This window comes from Clinocottus analis, unplaced genomic scaffold (assembly GCF_023055335.1).
Source record: "Clinocottus analis isolate CAN_PGR_092001 unplaced genomic scaffold, fCliAna1.0.p SCAF_1, whole genome shotgun sequence".
Lineage (NCBI taxonomy): Eukaryota > Metazoa > Chordata > Actinopteri > Perciformes > Cottidae > Clinocottus > Clinocottus analis.
The window spans coordinates 24,643,625-24,661,316 of NW_027175820.1; the positions used below are offsets into that span (position 1 = coordinate 24,643,625).

At 45.1% G+C, this 17,692-nt stretch overlaps 1 protein-coding gene across 1 annotated transcript in view; it reads left to right on the plus strand.

Annotated features, from left to right (window-relative positions):
* fat2 (FAT atypical cadherin 2) overlaps positions 1-17,692 on the plus strand; it is a 103,452-nt gene that overhangs the window by 85,339 nt on the left and 421 nt on the right. The window contains exons 24-29 of the mRNA XM_068572052.1: positions 1,003-1,456; positions 4,590-4,743; positions 7,497-7,593; positions 7,742-7,890; positions 8,468-8,760; positions 15,113-17,692. The exon at positions 15,113-17,692 is cut by the window's right edge and continues 421 nt beyond it. Coding sequence (XP_068428153.1) covers positions 1,003-1,456; positions 4,590-4,743; positions 7,497-7,593; positions 7,742-7,890; positions 8,468-8,760; positions 15,113-15,642 — 1,677 coding nt within the window. The 3' untranslated portion in view covers positions 15,643-17,692. The remainder of the gene's footprint in view (positions 1-1,002; positions 1,457-4,589; positions 4,744-7,496; positions 7,594-7,741; positions 7,891-8,467; positions 8,761-15,112) is intronic.

The following is a 17,692-nucleotide window of genomic DNA, read 5'->3' on the forward strand; positions in this document are numbered from 1 at the left end:
CGTAGGAACCAAAACCACGGACCGCCACTGATATCTCTCTCTTTGTATGCACTACACATTCACACTGACACTAGTTCATAAGCTCAGTGTGAAAACAAGAAACATCAGATGTGACTACAGACTCAAAGTTTACCTCCGTTGGCGTTAAACGTACGTTTTTTACTCACCGCTGTTCTAATTGCGTTCACTTGGCATTTGAAGAGCGCCTCAGACGTTTGTTCGACTGCCGCGCGTCACGTAGCGGTGACTGTTGCATTGATCTCTTTGTCGAATTATAGCAATTATGAGCCGGGGCGATTATTCCCCAGGAAGCATCGATTGTCGCTGTTTTTCACAGGTCAGAAGACGCCTCCGATTATACGTGAGGCGAAAATTGGTTTGAAAGTTTAAAAAAATAAAGGTTATTTGTCGTTTGTTTAAAAGGGCGTTTATATTTCTATATTTCATCAGTCGGGAGTCTTTATGTTGGAATATAGTTGCTGGAATGAAACAACCTTTTAACAACTAAACAACTGTCTTCTGCAGTTCATACACATTCTAACCAATGGGTTTCCATGAATTTTAACCAAATCTTCATGACTTTTCACCAAATCTTCATGACTTTTCACCAAATTTCCATGACTTTTAATCAAATTTCTACGACTTTTAACCATATTTACATAACTTTTTCACTTTTCCATGACTTTTAAACAAATTTCCATGACTTCTCCATGTGTTTTTTATGACTTTTTTCCAGATTTTCATGACTTTTAACCTCATTACCATGACTCTTTACCAAATTTCAATGACTTTTAACCAAATTTCCATGAGTTTTAATCAAATTTTCCATGACTTTTAGTGCAGTCTAATACTGGTTTAAGTCAGTCTAATACTGATACACTAGGTGAGTACAGATTAATGAGACAATCTCTTACTCGATTTTAAGCCATAACTTCTTCTTCTGGTCCAATAAAACCTTCTTCTCTTTCTCTGAAGCTAACTGACCCTCGTCTTCCTCCCCAGCTGACCGACGGCGCGCTGCACTTCAGGTTCCTCTGCGGGAACGCTTCCCCCGGCTCGCTCCTCGTCGCCTCCGACCCGGTGTCGGACGGCCGGTGGCACAGCGTCCTGCTGGAGGTCAACTCCAGCGCCCTGCGGCTGACCCTGGACCGCCTCCGCCCGGCCTCCGTCACCCTGACGGAGCCGTGCCGGATGATGCGCTCCCACGGCGCGCTGCTCTTCGCCGCCGCGGCCCCGGACTCGGCCGCTCAGCGCCCGCGCAACTTCACCGGCTGCCTGGAGGCCCTGGAGCTCAACGGGGAGCCCATCCGAGTGGGCGACGCCGCCGCGGCGGAGTGGCCCGGGCCGGACGGCGCCAGGCGGGTGTTCGGGGTGTACCAGTGCTGCGGCACGGCGGGCGCCTGCGACGACAAGCCCTGCATGAACAACGGGCTCTGTGAGGACGACGGCAGCGGAGGTGAGTCCACTGAATGGTTAAAATACCCAAACTAAATTCTGATCATCTCCTCAACCACAAGGCATATTTGAATTATTTACAAAGACACACACACACACATACAAAAAGTCATAGTTAATAGAGAGACAAGTTAGTTGAAATACTACATTTCATCACTTGTTAAATGGTTGGTCATGGAAATGTGGTTTAAAGTCGTGGAACTCCATCGGTCTAAATGTGTATGAACTCTGCATTGGAGCTATAAAACAGCACGTGATGGAGTTGTTTGGTTCTTAAAAAGATGAATGGATGGATGGATGCTTGGATGGATGGATGGATGGATGGATTGATGGTTGGATGAATGGAAGGATAGATGGATGGATGGCTTGATGGATGGATGGTTGGAAGGATGGTTAGATGGAAGGATGGATGAGGGATGGATGGATGGATGGATGGATGGATGGATGGATAGATGGATGGAGGATGGATGGTTAGATGGATGGATGGATTGATGGTTGGATGAATGGAAGGATAGATGGATAGATGGATAGATGGCTTGATGGATGGATGGATGGTTGGAAGGATGGTTAGATGGAAGGATGGATGGAGGGATGGAACAATGGATGGATGGATGGATGGATGGATGGTAGGATGGATAGATGGATGGAGGATGGATGGTTAGATGGAAGGATGGATGGATATGTGGATGGTTTGATGGAAGGATGGATGAATGGATGGTTTGATGGATGGATTGATAGTTAGATGGATGGTTTGATGGATGGATGGTTGGAAGGATGGTTAGATGGAAGGATGGATCGATGGGTGGATGAAAAGATAGATGGATGGTTAGATGGATGGATGGATGCATACCTTATTTATCCCCAAGGGGGAGTTAGTTTGTCAGAGTGGCAGCAACTTACATAGAAGACACACAACAAAATCAGGAAAAATACTCAATATATTCAACAAAACACAGGGAGATTATTAATTTAGGAAATTAAACAATGAAGAAAGTGCAAAAAGGCATCATAACGCCATCTTTGTGGGAATCGAGGCCCAGAGTCCTCAGCTAGATCTCGTAGAAATCCTACTACTACACCGAGGAAGAAGTAGAAAGTACTTCAGGTTTCCTGCCATTAAATATTCTCAAAAGTTCTCTGCGGTTCACCCTCTCAGTCCGGGACAAGCCGTTGAAGGATTAGCTCGGCCTTATCGGACGCTCGGCCCTTTGAGTTTATCGGCGCTTTTGGGTTATCGCTAATTGGCCGAATGCATCAGCTCTTGTCAAAACACAAAAGAAAGAAAATTGGGGTCAGAGAGCCTTTGCAAAGGGGAGGAGGGGACTTTTTATTTTTTATTTTTCCGCTTTCTATTCCACAAAAGAAGGACGCCGAGGTGGCTCGTCTTCTATTTAGAGTAGCGTCCGATAAGGCACAGAAGACCAGGAAGCCCGATTATTATTTCCACGGCGAGTGCGGCCGATCTGTTTCCTCGTTCTGTTTCGGAAAAGGTGGATATGAAACCAAACAGAAAGCCGGAGGCGGAGGAGAGATACGGATCTTTGAGCTGTTGGGAGGAACAGTGTAAACAAACGAAACCCCAAAGCCATTATCAGAAAATACCCGCCGCTTGTTTTCCCTGTTTCTTTACCTGTCAGGTCACTGAACTCCACAACTTCTTCATTCTCTCCTTCAGTCGATGAGAAAATGCCGAGCGTGGCCCCGTGGACGCGGGACAGAAGGTCACGAGCCGGGTATTACGTCTCTCAGGGCTTTTATTCATCGAGTTCTGTCCACAAATACATATTGTTTCCCCCCCGAAAGATCCGCCTAGGTCGAGGAAATGTGATCAGACAGGCGGCAAAAACAAGCGAGCTTCTTTAGCTCTGCTGCAGAATGTAAAGTCGTCCCCTAAATGTTTTGCCGAGGCGATAAGGGAGAAGGATATTAAAGGGCAGATGAAGGGTTAACTTAACGGATGAAGGGTTCATCTGTAACGTCGGGCAAACAAAGACATCTCCAAAAAATCAACCTGTTTCTCAACAACCACTTTGTACTTTCTCACGCTTCCCAAACCTGATTATCACTCCTTCTTTTTGTGTTTTTAAATTGAGAATAGAATGCATTCTGGTTCAAAACAGTCCAATACTGGTTTAAGGCAGTCTAATACTGGTTTAAAACAGTTTGAACCTGGTTTAAAACAGTGTAATCCCTGTTTAAGGCAGTGTAATACTGGTTTAAGACGGTCTAATACTGGTTTAATGCAATCTAATCCTGGTTTAAAACAGTTTAAACCTGGTTTAAAACCTGGTTTAAAAGTGCAATCCCGGTTTAAGGCAGTCTAATACTGGTTTAAAGCAGTCTAATCCTGGTTTAAGACGGTCTAATACTCTTTTAAGGCTGTATAATACTAGTTTATGTTAGTCTAATACCAGTTTAAGGCAGTCTAATACTAGTTTAAGGCGGTATAATACTGGTTTAAACCAATTTAATCCTGGTTTGAAACCTGGTTTAAAAGTGCAATCCCGGTTTAAGGCAGTCTAATCCTGGTTTAAGGCGGTGTAATACTCGTTTAAGGCTATATAATACTAGTTTATGTCAGTCTAATACTAGTTTAAAACAATCTAATCCCGGTTTAAGGCAGTCTAATACTAGTTTAAGGCAGTCTAATACTAGTTTAAGACAATCTAATCCCGGTTTAAGGCAGTCTAATACTAGTTTAAGACAATCTAATCCCGGTTTAAGGCAGTCTAATCCTGGTTTAAAACAGTCTAATCCCAGTTTAAGGCAGTCCAGTACTGTTCTTCTCCTTTTCTCAGGTGGTTCTGTGTTTGTTTGATGTTTTGAACTTTGCGTGGACTAAAACATGACGTTGACTGGTGATGATTTGTCAAAACATTTCCAACAACACACTTTTTTTTCCTGGCCGCTGCTGGACTTTGTCTGCTTTGGACCAGTTATCCACAGAAAGAAGAGACACAACTACACAAGCGCTGCCTTTTTTTTTTCTTTCTTAAAAACATCAAAGACACTCCCGTGTTCTCCGACTGGATCTGCGTGACCTTTGCTTTGATTGTTCTCTCTGCCCGGAGGGGGAACCGGATGATCAGTGGCTCTCGTCTCAGACGTCTGGCTGTGTTTTATTTACTCCTCAGAGCCGCGCTGCAGGTGCGCGGGACTCTTCCACGGCGCCCGCTGCGAGCTTCTCGACAACCCGTGCGCCTCCCAGCCGTGCATCGATGGCCGGGTGTGCGTGCCCAAGCCCCAAGGTTACATGTGCAACTGCTTACCGGACAACACGGACGCACGGTAAACACACACGTGGTTCATTCATGTCACTGTGTTCATATAAAATAACGTGTGTCTGCTTGTGCGATCCCAAGAGCGAGTTGTGAGGATGCTGGGAATATTTAATCTGGTTTCACTGCAGTGTTTTAGTTTAGTCTTGTTTAAAATGACAGATGCTTTAATGACGAATACTTATAGAAGTCTATGAGACTCTTCTGGTTGTATAGAAGTATATGCATGATGTGTTAAAGCTGGATTCTCTCTACTGACCACCAAGGGGCAACTCCTCTGGTTGTATAGAAGTATATGTTTCATGCGTTAACGTAGCATTATCTCTCCTGATCACCAGGGGGCGACTCTTCTGGTTGTATAGAAGTATATGCTTCATGTCTTAACGCTGCATTCTCTCTACTGACCACCAGGGGGCGACTCCTCTGGTTGTATAGAAGTATATGTTTATTGTGTTAATGCTGCATTTTCTCTAATGACCACGAGGGGGTGACTCCTCTGGTTGTATAGAAGTATATGCTTCTTGTGTTAACATCGCATTATCTTTAAACACCATCAGGGGTGACTCCTCTGGTTGTATAGAAGTATATGCTTCTTGTGTTAACATCGCATTATCTCTAAACACCATCAGGGGCGACTCCTCTGGTTGTATAGAAGTATATGCTTCTTGTGTTAACATCGCATTATCTCTAAACACCATCAGGGGCGACTTTTCTGGTTGTATAGAAGTATATGCTTCATGTCTTAACGCTGCATTCTCTCTCCTGACCACCAGGGGGCGACTCCTCTGGTTGTATAGAAGTCTATGCTTCATGTCTTAACGCTGCATTCTCTCTACTGACCACTTGGGGGCGACTCCTCTGGTTGTATAGAAGTATATGCTTCATGTCTTAACGCTGTATTCTCCCTCCTGACCACCAGGGGGTGACTCCTCTGGTTGTATAGAAGTCTATGCTTCATGAAATATATATCGATGCAATTTTTAGTCAGTCGCCTAACAATGTCTTATTCAGCGGTTCAGTCGTACTTAGCTCCGCCCTCCGGTGTCACTTCTGGTTGCAAAAAAACAAGATGGCGACGGACAAAAACCAAGACGGTCGCGGGTCAAAATGCAGAATTTCAGGCTTCAGGACGTCGAAGCAACGATCCGCTTCTTCTATACCGCCACCTGTTTATACACTGGAATAAATCACATTTTTAAATAAGTGTAATTTTCCAGACTAAATGATTCATTAAATAATCACAACACAAGATCAATTAAGTGAGGAAGATAATCACCTGCAGCTGTGACCCAGATCACACACACACACCCCCTCACACACAAAATAATTGGACACACAAACACACACACACACATTATCATGCCAACATGGCCAAATGAGTACAAACGCCAGCACGAGCCTCATTATATGCAGCTTGCATTCAGCAAAAGCGTGCACTGTTTTTGATGCTGCATGCATATATGATTGGGCACTTACTTTTAACTTTAACACACACACACAGACACACACACAGGTTAATCAACCAGCTAGTTGTATTCCACTCACACGAGAGGAGCAGGGCCACGTTCAGTGTTTGCATGTTCCTGCCTTCATTACGGCCGCGTGAGGGATTGGCGGCGCTCCTCGTGGGATTTCAGCGGCGCCGCGTGTTCCAGGTGGCGCCGCTGAATTAACTCTGAACGAAGGACGACCCGCGTTCTGATCTTAATTAGCAGGAAACGTGAGTTTCGCCGCGCGGCTCGTACAAAACACGCCGATCGATGCGTTATCGTGCCGACGCGCTCCGATAATTACCTCCGCGAGTGCGTCGCGTGGTACACAAAAGAAGGAACATTTATTTTTTTATTGAAAACACTTTGACAGCTGAGTTCATCAAAAAACTTTTCCCTCTCTCTCCGAAAGCAAAACAGCTCGTCAATGAAAGAAAAACCATATATATCTATTTGGCTGTGTATCTGTTGGACTTTACTTTCAGAGCTGTACAGCAGAGGAATTCAACACCTGGGAAATGAGTGGGTAAAGCTGAGCAGCGCCAGGCAGTTTCATGTAAAAATAAATGATAGGTTTTTGTCAGCGCGGCAGCAGCGGCACTTAGCAATCAGAGCGGTGCCGGTCGCTCCTCTGGGTTCGCTGTGTGGAAACCGGAGGATGGAGGGAGGGAGAGCTCGACAACCGCAGTGAAGTTCAACCCTAACATAGCCGGTTATCGCTTCATGCTCTCAGAGTATAGGTGCTTGATTTATTTATTTTTTTGGTCTAAAATCTGGACAATTCTATTAACAACTTGATTTCTGTGTAGCCTGAGAAAAAAAAAATCCGCCACCTTTTGGTCCATTTAATGAATATAACAAAATAATCCATGGTAGCGACCTGTCAATCACCTTTTAGCCCCGCCCCTAAAGCATTCCCTGCTTCATGGTTTGACTCTAAATGTTTATAATTTACTAACTGAACATCATGATGAAGACTTGAAACTAGAGATTGAGAAGAGTAAAGTCTTTTTTATAAGCTTCTATACAACCAGAGGTGGTCAGTAGAGAGAATGCAGCTTTAACACATGAGGCATAGACTTCTATACAGCCAGAGGAGTCGCTCCCTGGTGGTCAGGAGAGAGAATGCAGCTTTAACACATGAAGAATATACTTCTATACAGCCGTAGGAGTGGACCAGCATCCGACAAATAACAAGCACATGACACAAAACACAGGATAATCCCGCTTAATCTCCTGAAGTAAATAAACCCAACGCGCTCTGCTCCTGCAGGTGTCACAATAAGACTCAGTGTTGGCCCAATTCGTGTCCTGGAGGCTTCGACTGTAAAGTCACCGACGGCTCCATCTACTGCGACCCGCTGCCTCTGGTCAGTCACAAATGAGTTATTTACTGTGTGTGTGTGTGTGTGTGTGTGTGTGTGTGTGTGTTGTAGATATCTGTTGCAGGAAATTACATTCACAGTAGCATCCATGCTGAACCTTTTTTTAAAACCGTTGTCCATCCGCGTCCGTCAGGTGTCTCCGAGCATCGGCTACGTGGAAATCATGGAGATCGGCGCCAGCGTGCTCGGGTTGCTGTTCTTGGTCGGCGGCTTCGTTTGCATCCGCAAACGTTACGTTCAGCAGAAGAAGAAGAAGCCCATCTGTGTCCACGACTCCAACGGGTGAGAGCACTTTTCTAATTAACTGTGTTATTTTAAGGTCTTTAGTTTACTTATTTTACTAAATGCATCTTACTCTCATTGACTCAGTAGTACCGTAAATGTCGGGTTACAAGCTGCTACTACCTCCGGTGGGTGTCCCCGCTGTAGCAAGCTAGCTTCCCCATTAGCTCTTAAGCTAGCTTCCCGCTGTTGTTGCCGCTACAGCCCACGTCCCCAATGCCCGAGTCGGGCGTCGAGCCGGGGCTGGTCCCATCGGTAGTTGTCGAAGAGCTAGCAACAGCTAGCGCGGACAGCTAGCGCAGAGCTAGCAGTAGAGCTTGTGGGGAACTAGCAGCAGTGCTAGCTGGCTACAGCGGGGAGATAGCAGGAAGGCACCAACCGAAGGTAGTAGCGGCTTGTCACCCGACTTTTACGGTACTTTGTGTTTCACTTTGTTTATATGTGTTTATCTTCTTACTTGCTGATACATCTTTACTACAATAATTTACATTTACAAAAGTAATTTCCCGCGTGACGCCTCAAAGCAAACAGTTGATGCCCCCTGAATGTAATGAACGCCTGCTCTCCACACCCTCAGCTACTTCGAGCCCAGTCTGACCAAGAGCCTGAAATCCAGCCACCACCAGGAGGCCACCACTCTGGAGATGAGCTCGCTGAACGGGCCCGTCAACGACCTGGACCACACGCCCTTCAGGTCGCTGCGCCCCCGCAGCCAGATCGTGTCGTCGGGAGGCGGCGGCGGCGGGGCTTCCTCCCCCAAGATGCAGAGGCCGGTCGTGTGCAGCGTCGCCCCGAACCTCCCGGCCCGGCCGCCGTCCAGCTCCGACAACGACTCCATCAGGAAGAACCACTGGGACCAGGACTACGAAGGTACGTGGGCTCAGGAGGACTTCTTTTAAAAGGTCCCCCCGTTCTCTGAAAGAAAGGGAACCCTCGTCAAAGGGTGGGTGTCCCCGCTGTAGCAAGCTAGCGCTGCTGCTAGCTCCCCGGTAGCTGCTGCTACTGCTACTGCCCACGCCCCGCTGTAGCAAGCTATCGCTGCTATTAGCTCCTCGCTAGCTGCTGCTGCTGCTACTGCCCGCGTCGCCGCTGCCCGCGCAGGGCGTCGAGCCGGGGCTGGTCCCGCTACCTTCGGTGGTTGTAGAGGAGCTAGCAAGAAGCTAGCGGAGAGCTAGCGCGGAGCTATTTATATGTTTATCTTTGTTAAAAGGCTCGATATCGCCTGAAAGATCTCAAAGCTCCAGTATCTGTCAGGTTATAGGTAGCATTACATATATAAATATATATATATATATATATATATATATATATATATATATATATATATATATATATATATATATATATATATGTAAAATCACTTCACCAAAGGGAAAAACAATCAGACTTCCAAACTGAGTTTGCCGCGTCGTCCTTCGCTTCGTCGTTCAAGGTCATCGTAAACCAGCGTTGGGTTGCGGGGCGGAGCGGTGCATCATGGGAGAAGCGGCCCGTAGAGCCGTCTGTCAAAACACGGCGCTGATTAAACTCTGAGAGATGAAACGTTCACTGACGAGGCCGATTAGACCATCAGGAACAACAGGACTCGTCCGTTTCATCTCCACTTCCTACTTTCTCTCTCTCTTTTTATTTATGTGTGTATATATATATATATATATATATATATATATATATATATATATATATATATATATATATATATATATATATTATGCTGGTCTTATTCTATATTCTGTAATACCCTCTAGTATTTACCATTCTCTCTCCATCTCTCTCTCTCTCTCTCTCCCTCTCTCTCTCCCTCTCTCTCTCTCCATCTCTCTCCCTTTTTCTCCCTCTCTCTCCCTCTCTCTCTCCCTCTCTCTCTCTCTCTCTCTCTCTCCCTTTTTCTCCCTCTCTCTCCCTCCCCCTCTCTCTCTCCCCTTTCTCTTCCTCCGCAGTCTCTCTCTCTCTCCCTCTCCCTCTATCACTCTCTCTCTCTGACTCTCCCTCTCTCTCTCTCCTTTCCTCTCTCTCTCCCCTGTTTCTTCCTCCGCAGTCTCCTCTGCCTCTTCCTCTCTCCCTCTCTCCTTCCCTCTCTCCCTCCCTCTCTCACTCTCTCCCTCTGACTCTCCCTCTTTCTCCCCGTCTCTTCCTCCGCAGTCTCTCTCTCTTCCTCTTTATCTCTCTCCATCCCTCTCTCTCTCCCTCTCCCTCCTCTATCTCTTCCTCCGCAGTCTCTCTCTCTCTCCCTCTTTCTCTCCGTCTCTCTCTTCAAAACGACTGAAATATTAATTGAATCTGATGTAAATCGTTAAGAAGCAAATCCATCGACATTAACTTCATTCATGTTTCTCTTCGTGACCATTTAGAACCAATTTTACGCGTCGACCTTTAGCTTCGGCTCTCCGAGGCCGTCGCCGTGCGTCTTGACTCCTTTTCCCTCGTTTCCTCTATCGGAGCAGGAAGAGGTTCGCTTCCCTTCCTGATGAACAGCTGATGTTCATCACGTCAGCGTCTCACAGTTCGCTCGTCCAAAAGAGAGTCGGACGACTCCAGGATTTTAAAATGAGAACGAACGCGTTCCTGAGGTTCTTCCTCCTCTCGTCCTCTTCGTCACGTTCCTCCTTGTTCTCTCTCCATCTCCCTCCGGTGTGTTCCTCTCCTCCTCCTCCTCCTCCTTTGTTATTCTGTCATGCTCTCTCTCTCTCTCTCGATCTCTCCTTTTATGTGCAGCATATATATATAAATATATATTATTTTTGCTCATGTAACAAATCAATGCCCCGCGGAGCCGGATGAAGAGGCGCTCGTCATCGCTTCCCCCCCGAGAGCGGAGCGTCTCTGGCAGGCCGTTCGTCTCTCCCGACCTCGTCGCGGCGAGTAAAGGACGCCGTCCTGTCGTTGTTCTCGTCTCCTCGCTGTGAGAGAATCCTCTACGTTCCTCTCGACCGGATCCAAAAAAAAGCCCCCGAGGCCCTTTTGACCCTCCGGCGCGTCCGCGAGGTTCAAGCTTCTGCTTCCCGTCGAAGAAGAAAAAGATAAATGGGCTCCAAACGTGATGATGGATCGTCCGACGTGGCGCGTCAAAATCTGTCGGCGTGAAGCGATTTATGAGACGGATGCCGGAGAGAGGAAAGAGAGCGTTGGGTTTTGTTCTAAAAATAGAACAGATGGGACTTTTTTTTGGGGATGTCGCGCCTCAGTTTAAGCGTCTTAACACGGCAGGGGGTCGAGACGCAGTCCGAGGAACCACAAATGAATTCCAATACTTGTGTTTGTTGTGTGTGTTTCACTTTTAAAAGATATTATTATGTCATAACTATGAACATCCAGCATGATATGAGCCAGATTTCCCAAAAAATGCCTCATGGAGCGGTCAATAAGACAGCTTTTTGGAAAGATTAGGACCTAAAGAATCAAAATCTGCAACAAAAACCACCATAAAACAAAAGTCTTGGTCTGTTAGGAAGGAGTTTCACTTAAGAAACTGTGTCCTTCGGTTCAGAAATGGCAAAATATTACGTATTTTATGCTAAAAGATCGTCTGAATGGGGCATGCTGGGTTTATTAAAACTTCAGAGTTCCTAAGTTGGAAAAAAGTTTTGTTCGGTGCCGTAAACAACAACTCACAGATTAATCGTGCAGCTTTTTAGAAAGATTACGACATAAAGCGTCGACATCTGCAGCAATGAACACGATCCAGGAAAGCATCGGCACGTTAAGAAGCTTATTCAGTCAAAAAAACATACTTTAGTGAAACTTTAAAATGGCCAGTTTACGTAAATAATTCAACTTACCGATTATTAATAAAACCACAGGCATCGTCTCACAAGACTTACAGTGTTTTAGTCATTTAAATGCATTTAATCGACTTTGTGGTTGTGGATTTTTTTTCGCGGAAAAAGAGGCGAAAACAGGATGAAATTGTGCAATTTCAAGCTTTTTTTCCTTCTTATATCACTTTAATACTTGTTAAATATGTTGTGAAATGAAAAAAAAAAGACCTTAACAAAGCAGAAAGATGCTTATCGCGTCCCACGAGGTCTTAAATTACATTCCCAGGGTTTTGTGTGCTCCCACTTGGCCTTTAGCTTGCAAAAAAAAACACCGAAGAGTTTGTAAAGCGTGAACAAAGTGAGTTCTGCCGTTTGTTATCGGTGTTTCTTTCATTTAACTGTGAAAAGAAAAGTGTGGACACACTCTGAGCCGAGGTGTGGAGCTTGAGAGGTTCGAGTCTCTTCGAGACGCTCGGTTCGCTTCCCGACTCCGCGGAGACGCGACGGATAAAAGCCGCAGAAAAGTGCCGACTCAGCGCTTTCCAACGCTATCAGGCGATCAAACGGGTTTATGATCAGATGTAATCGGACTCGTAGGAATGTGTAAGACGTTAAAAGTGCAGACAGGAGCGGTTCTTATCTCTTCTGCAGCGAAATATAATCATAAGACATTATTTTAAAAGCTCACAGCTGCTGTTATTGTGTATTTAGTTGTGTATTTACGTCGAATAAGGAGATTGTTGAGATGTGCAGGATGTCAAACGCAGACACGACGTTCAGGGTATCGAACACGTAACGCGTTAACAACTCGACACTTTCTTCTTCTTCTTCTTCTTCTTCTTCTTCTTCTTCTTCTTCTTCTTCTTCTTCTTCTTCTTCGTTGAAGCGAGCAAAGTGAGAATCAACACTCGGAAGTCTCTGAAGTCTTCAGAGGAGATTTAGAGATGCCGTCTGTTCCTCATCTCTTAAGCCGCCGCGCGTCTTCATCGCCATGCAGATGCTCTTATCTCCTCCTCCTCTTCCTCCTCTTCCTCTCATCTATTATATGAACCTTTTCTCTTTTCTACTCGTCTCTCTTTCCCTCAAACGTTTCACCTGTTTGTCCTTCATTCTTTCTTTTGTCTCCCTCCATCTTTTTTCTCTTCTCCGCCACCATCTGTCTCTTTACTCAGTTTCTCTCTCTCCCTTCTTAATACGTAATAACTGTCTGCGACAGCAGGAAGCTTCTTCTTCTTCTTTTTTTTTAAATGTGCCTTGTTAGTTTGAGATTTCGGGGACGGAGAGCAGAAATTTGAGGCGGTAATCCTCAAAAATCCTCATATTTTCTGTTTTTTTGGGATGTTTCCTCCCATCTCTCTGCTCAAAACACTGCAGGTGTTCCTGTCCGTCACGTCAACAGAGTTTAAATTATCTGAGTTTATGTCCATAAACACATAATAACTGAGTTTATGCCCACGATTACGTAATAGCTGCGTTTACGTCTATAAATACGTAACAACTGCGTCGATGTCCATAAATACATAATAACATAATACATGTGCGTCAGCAGCATGTTTTTTTAGCATGTTTCCCACGTTGAACACACGTGTTCAGAGATCTCTGAGCAGCTGAAGTCTGAACGTCTTCAAGGTTGTCGACACGGCGAGATCTCAAAGAAAAAAGCGTTTTACCTGCCGCACGCCGCTCCCGCTGTTAGAGGCTGCAGAAGATATAACGAGTCTTCTGGGTGCAACATCTAGTTAGCACATCAAAACAAAGGACAAGATAAGTATTTCAAGGTTGGGGACTTAGCTTCAGATTAGTTTCGGGGGGGAATATTTAAATGATTAGTGTTTAGAGCTCACACAGGGACGCCCAGAAAGCCACTAGAGCTTCTGTTTTTATCAGCGCTGCCCTTGAATTGTCTTAATGTTAATTCTGCTCATCCGAGATAGAAGGGATTATTAGACTTCTGGATCCGTCTGAAATATGAAAGGACATGTGGTGGCTTTAGGACACGCACCCTCCTCCTGTTCCCCCAATGAAACCTGATTAAACCCAATGAAACAATGAAACCCGTTAAAACCCATTGAAATGATGAAACCCAATAAAACCCGAATAAACTCCAATAAACCCAATGAAATAATGAAACCGGATGAAACAATGAAACCCGTTAAAACCCAATGAAACCGGATGAAACTCGATAAAACCCAATGAAGCCCAATGAAACGACAAAACCCAATAAAACCCGATTAAACTCCAATAAACCCAATGAAATAATGAAACCGGATGAAACAATGAAACCCGTTAAAACCCAATGAAACCCATTGAAACGACGAAACCCAATAAAACCCGATTAAACCCAATGAAACGATGAAACCGGATGAAACCCAATGAAACGCAATAAAGTGATGAAACCCAATGAAACCAAAAGAAACCCAATAAAACAATGAAATCCAATGAAACCCATTAAAACAATGAAACCTATTGAAACAACAAAACCCAATAAAACCAAAAGAAACCCATAGAAACCCAATAAAACAGTGAAACCCAATAAAACAATAAAATCCAATGAAACCCATCAAAACAATAAAACCCAGTAAAACCAAAAGAAACCCAGTGAAACCCGATTTTACCCATAGAAACAATGAAACCAAAAGAAACCCACTAAAACCCAATAAAACAATGAAATCCAATGAAACCCATTGAAATGATGAAACCCAATAAAACCAAAAGAAACTCAATGAAACCTGATAAAACCTGTTTAAACACAATGAAACAATAAGATCCAATAAACCCCAATAAAAGCCACAGCCCTTCACATGCATAGCGCAGGTATTAATATGCAAATGCTCAAAGCTTTTCCTGAATTCCCTCCTGCACAGCAGCAGCTGTCCCCGTGTTTACGAGCAGTAATCGTCCGGTGACGAAGCCGATGAGACTTGTTTGTTCAGTCGCAGAGTCGATCTCTGGCTCTGTGTGGTGAACTGATTCACACCACGATCTGTACTTCTAAACACATCATTCTTTCCTAAAGGGCATTTCTCGACCTTGAGGTTGTGCAAAGCGAGAGCGAGTTATGAACCGGAGCTGGATCAATAGGTCGGCCGGGGCCACTGCACCAGAATATATTAATATTATCGCAGATATATAACATGTAGGCCGATAACTCGACAGAAGAAGCGTCGGATATGAATATATTAATTGGCCTCAATTGTCCAGGATTGATCTGGCCTGTAAGTACTGGATTTATGTCTAATTTGGCAAGATAATCACCAAAAAAGGGAACTTTTTGCCAGATCAGTGTCCCAGATCTCAATGTGATGTCTTCAAAGTGTTTTGTCAAGTTTGACAGTTAAACGTTAGCTAAGAAAATGACCTGAAATCAAACCACGTCCAATTGGTCGCTTTCGTTGTGATCTTCATGGCGTTTGTACGGATGAAGTCGTGGTTCTGAAGTCCGTCCTCTCTCTCTCTCTCCTCAGTCTATCCGGCCGACCCGGACTACTACGGCCGCCCGGCGGTGCAGCAGGAGTTCCCCCAGTTCGACATCGTAGACGACTCCTCCTGCGGCGCGCCGTCCGCCGCGGACTCGCGCAGGAACTCGCGATTCGGCGGCTTCCCGTTCCCGCTGGACCGCTGCGACCGCCGCGCCCCGCTGCCGCCCTGCTACAGCAACCAGAACCTGGACGACTTCCTGGGGCCCGACGGGCTCCCTCTGCCCAGCGCCCAGTGCCCCAACGAGTACACCGCCGTGAGCTACTACCCGACGCAGCACACGCGCAGCCTGGACAACGTGCAGGGCGGCTACAAGAGGCTCAGCATGCGGCTGAGCGTGGCCATGCCGTCGTACGCGGAGCAGCCGGGCACGCCGCCGCCGCCGCTACCGCCACCGCCCGCGAACCCCAACCTCGCCCAACCCCAAACCAGAGCGCCGGGGCCGAACCCGCGCAGCTACGACGGCTCCAGCGCGGTGGAGAGCGACTACGGCAGCTGCGAGGAGGTCATGTTCTGAGAAGGGTTTCACTTCAGAGCCTCGACGTCTTTTATTTTTCTCCATTTTTTTGGTGGCAATTTGCGTCCTTTTTTTTCCCGAGGGGTGATTCATTCACTTCGCGCTTCATTTCGGGGGCCGAGGGCGGTGCGGAGTACACGCCACCACGACTCCACGCTAAGGCAGCTTTTGTGTACTCGCCCGACTCCGACCCCGACCCCGACCCCGACCCCTCCCTCGAGATCCAAGATCTGAGTCTTTTTCACAGATGAAAGCGCCGAATGAAACAAGAGTTTGGATGCCTTTCATTGGTTTGACTCCTCGAAGCAGCGGCGGCGGCGGCAGCCTCGCTGGGTTGGATTAGACGGAAAGGTTACTCAGCGCTCCTCGGAGAAAGTTGAGCGGGAGTTCATTCCCCTTTTTTTTCTGCTCGACTGAGAGACGCCGCCGAGAGCGCTCGTTAAATCTCGGAGAGCGCGACTGACTCGACTGTTTTCAAAGTCGGAACTCGCCGGCGTCTTTTTTTTTTCTTTTTCCGCTGACACACTCTCAGAAACGTGTTCAAGCGAACCTCCGTCGCCTGCACATTTCACTCCTCGAACAGCTGTCCGCTACACACACACACACACCCACACAGACACACACACAAACTAAACTCTGCAGAGCGTGACGCACGATAGCGGCTCTCGCTCCGACTGCGAGGCCGATAAAGAGCTTTCGACGAGGACGGGCGGAAAAAAGGTAAACAGTGTTCGTCACACCCCCGACGCTCTGCTGCGGGAAAAAACAACAACCGATGTGTGCGTCTAGTGTCGGCCCACGACTTCCAATCTAAAGGTATTTAAAAACGGATGCACATTTCACGCCGGATTAACGTTGGGTTGGACTCTAATCTGCTTACCGTTGCTGTCTGTCTCGTGAACTGGGGGCTGGATCCTCAACAAAGTGAAGCGGACGTGTTTTCAACTCGACTTTGACGCCGTTTTTTCAATTCTGTAGATTTTGAATCTCAGTGTTAATCTGCCCCCCCCCCCCCCCTCTCTTCGCCCCCGTGATAAAGGGAACACTTAATGTGCGGAAGTAAAGAAACTTCTACGCAGCCATTTTGAATGGTGCGAATATGCAAAGCCTCGGGTGAAAGAAACATGTTGTGTTGGTGTTGTTGTGCAACGTGTTCAAACGTGATGACAACATCACAGACCAACTGTTTGACAGTTAAGAACTACAAAAAAAATTGTATTTTTTTTTTCAACGTTTTTTTATCGTCAACATTTCCAATAACGAATTTAGAGCGACAACTTATTTGAATTTAATTTGTAGTGTTTTTAAACCTTTTTAAAAATGACAGTTAAGAACCACAATTACATTTTTATATTTAAATTTTTATTTTTATTTTTTTTTAAATTCGTCAACATTTCCAATAACAAATTTAGAGCGACGACTAATTACGATTTAATTTGTAGTGTTTTTAACATTTAAAAAAAAGTCTTTTAAGCAAATAGTTGTTGGCCATTAATATGTAATTTCAGCTCCAACTTTTACTTTTCTGTCACAAATTAATTAAAATAAATTGAGTAAAATAAATCCTTTTAGATGTTTTTCATCATATATATAAAGATAAGCATTTAGGATGTAATGTTCTGAGTGAATATTATTACTTATAAGTATTTGAAAGTGACAACAACATCTCAAATCAACTGTTTGACAGTTAAGAACCACAATTTTATTTTATTTTTATTCTTTTCAAATAGTTTTTTCATTGTCAACATTTCCAATAACAATTTAAAACGACGACTAATTACGATTTATTTCCTAGTGCTTTTAACCTTTTTTAAAAATGGCTTTTGAGCAAATAGTCGGCCATTAATATTTCATTTCAGCTCTAACTTGTAACGAATAAATAAGTAAAATAAATCCTTCGGTCTATATTCATACGTGAAGCTCGAATCAGATGTTTCTCATCATAAATATGAAGATAAGCATTTAAAATGTAATAATTTGGGTCTTAAGTTTTCCTTCATAAATTCAAAAGTGTTTTGTAAAACTTCACAACATGACGCAATTTATTGTG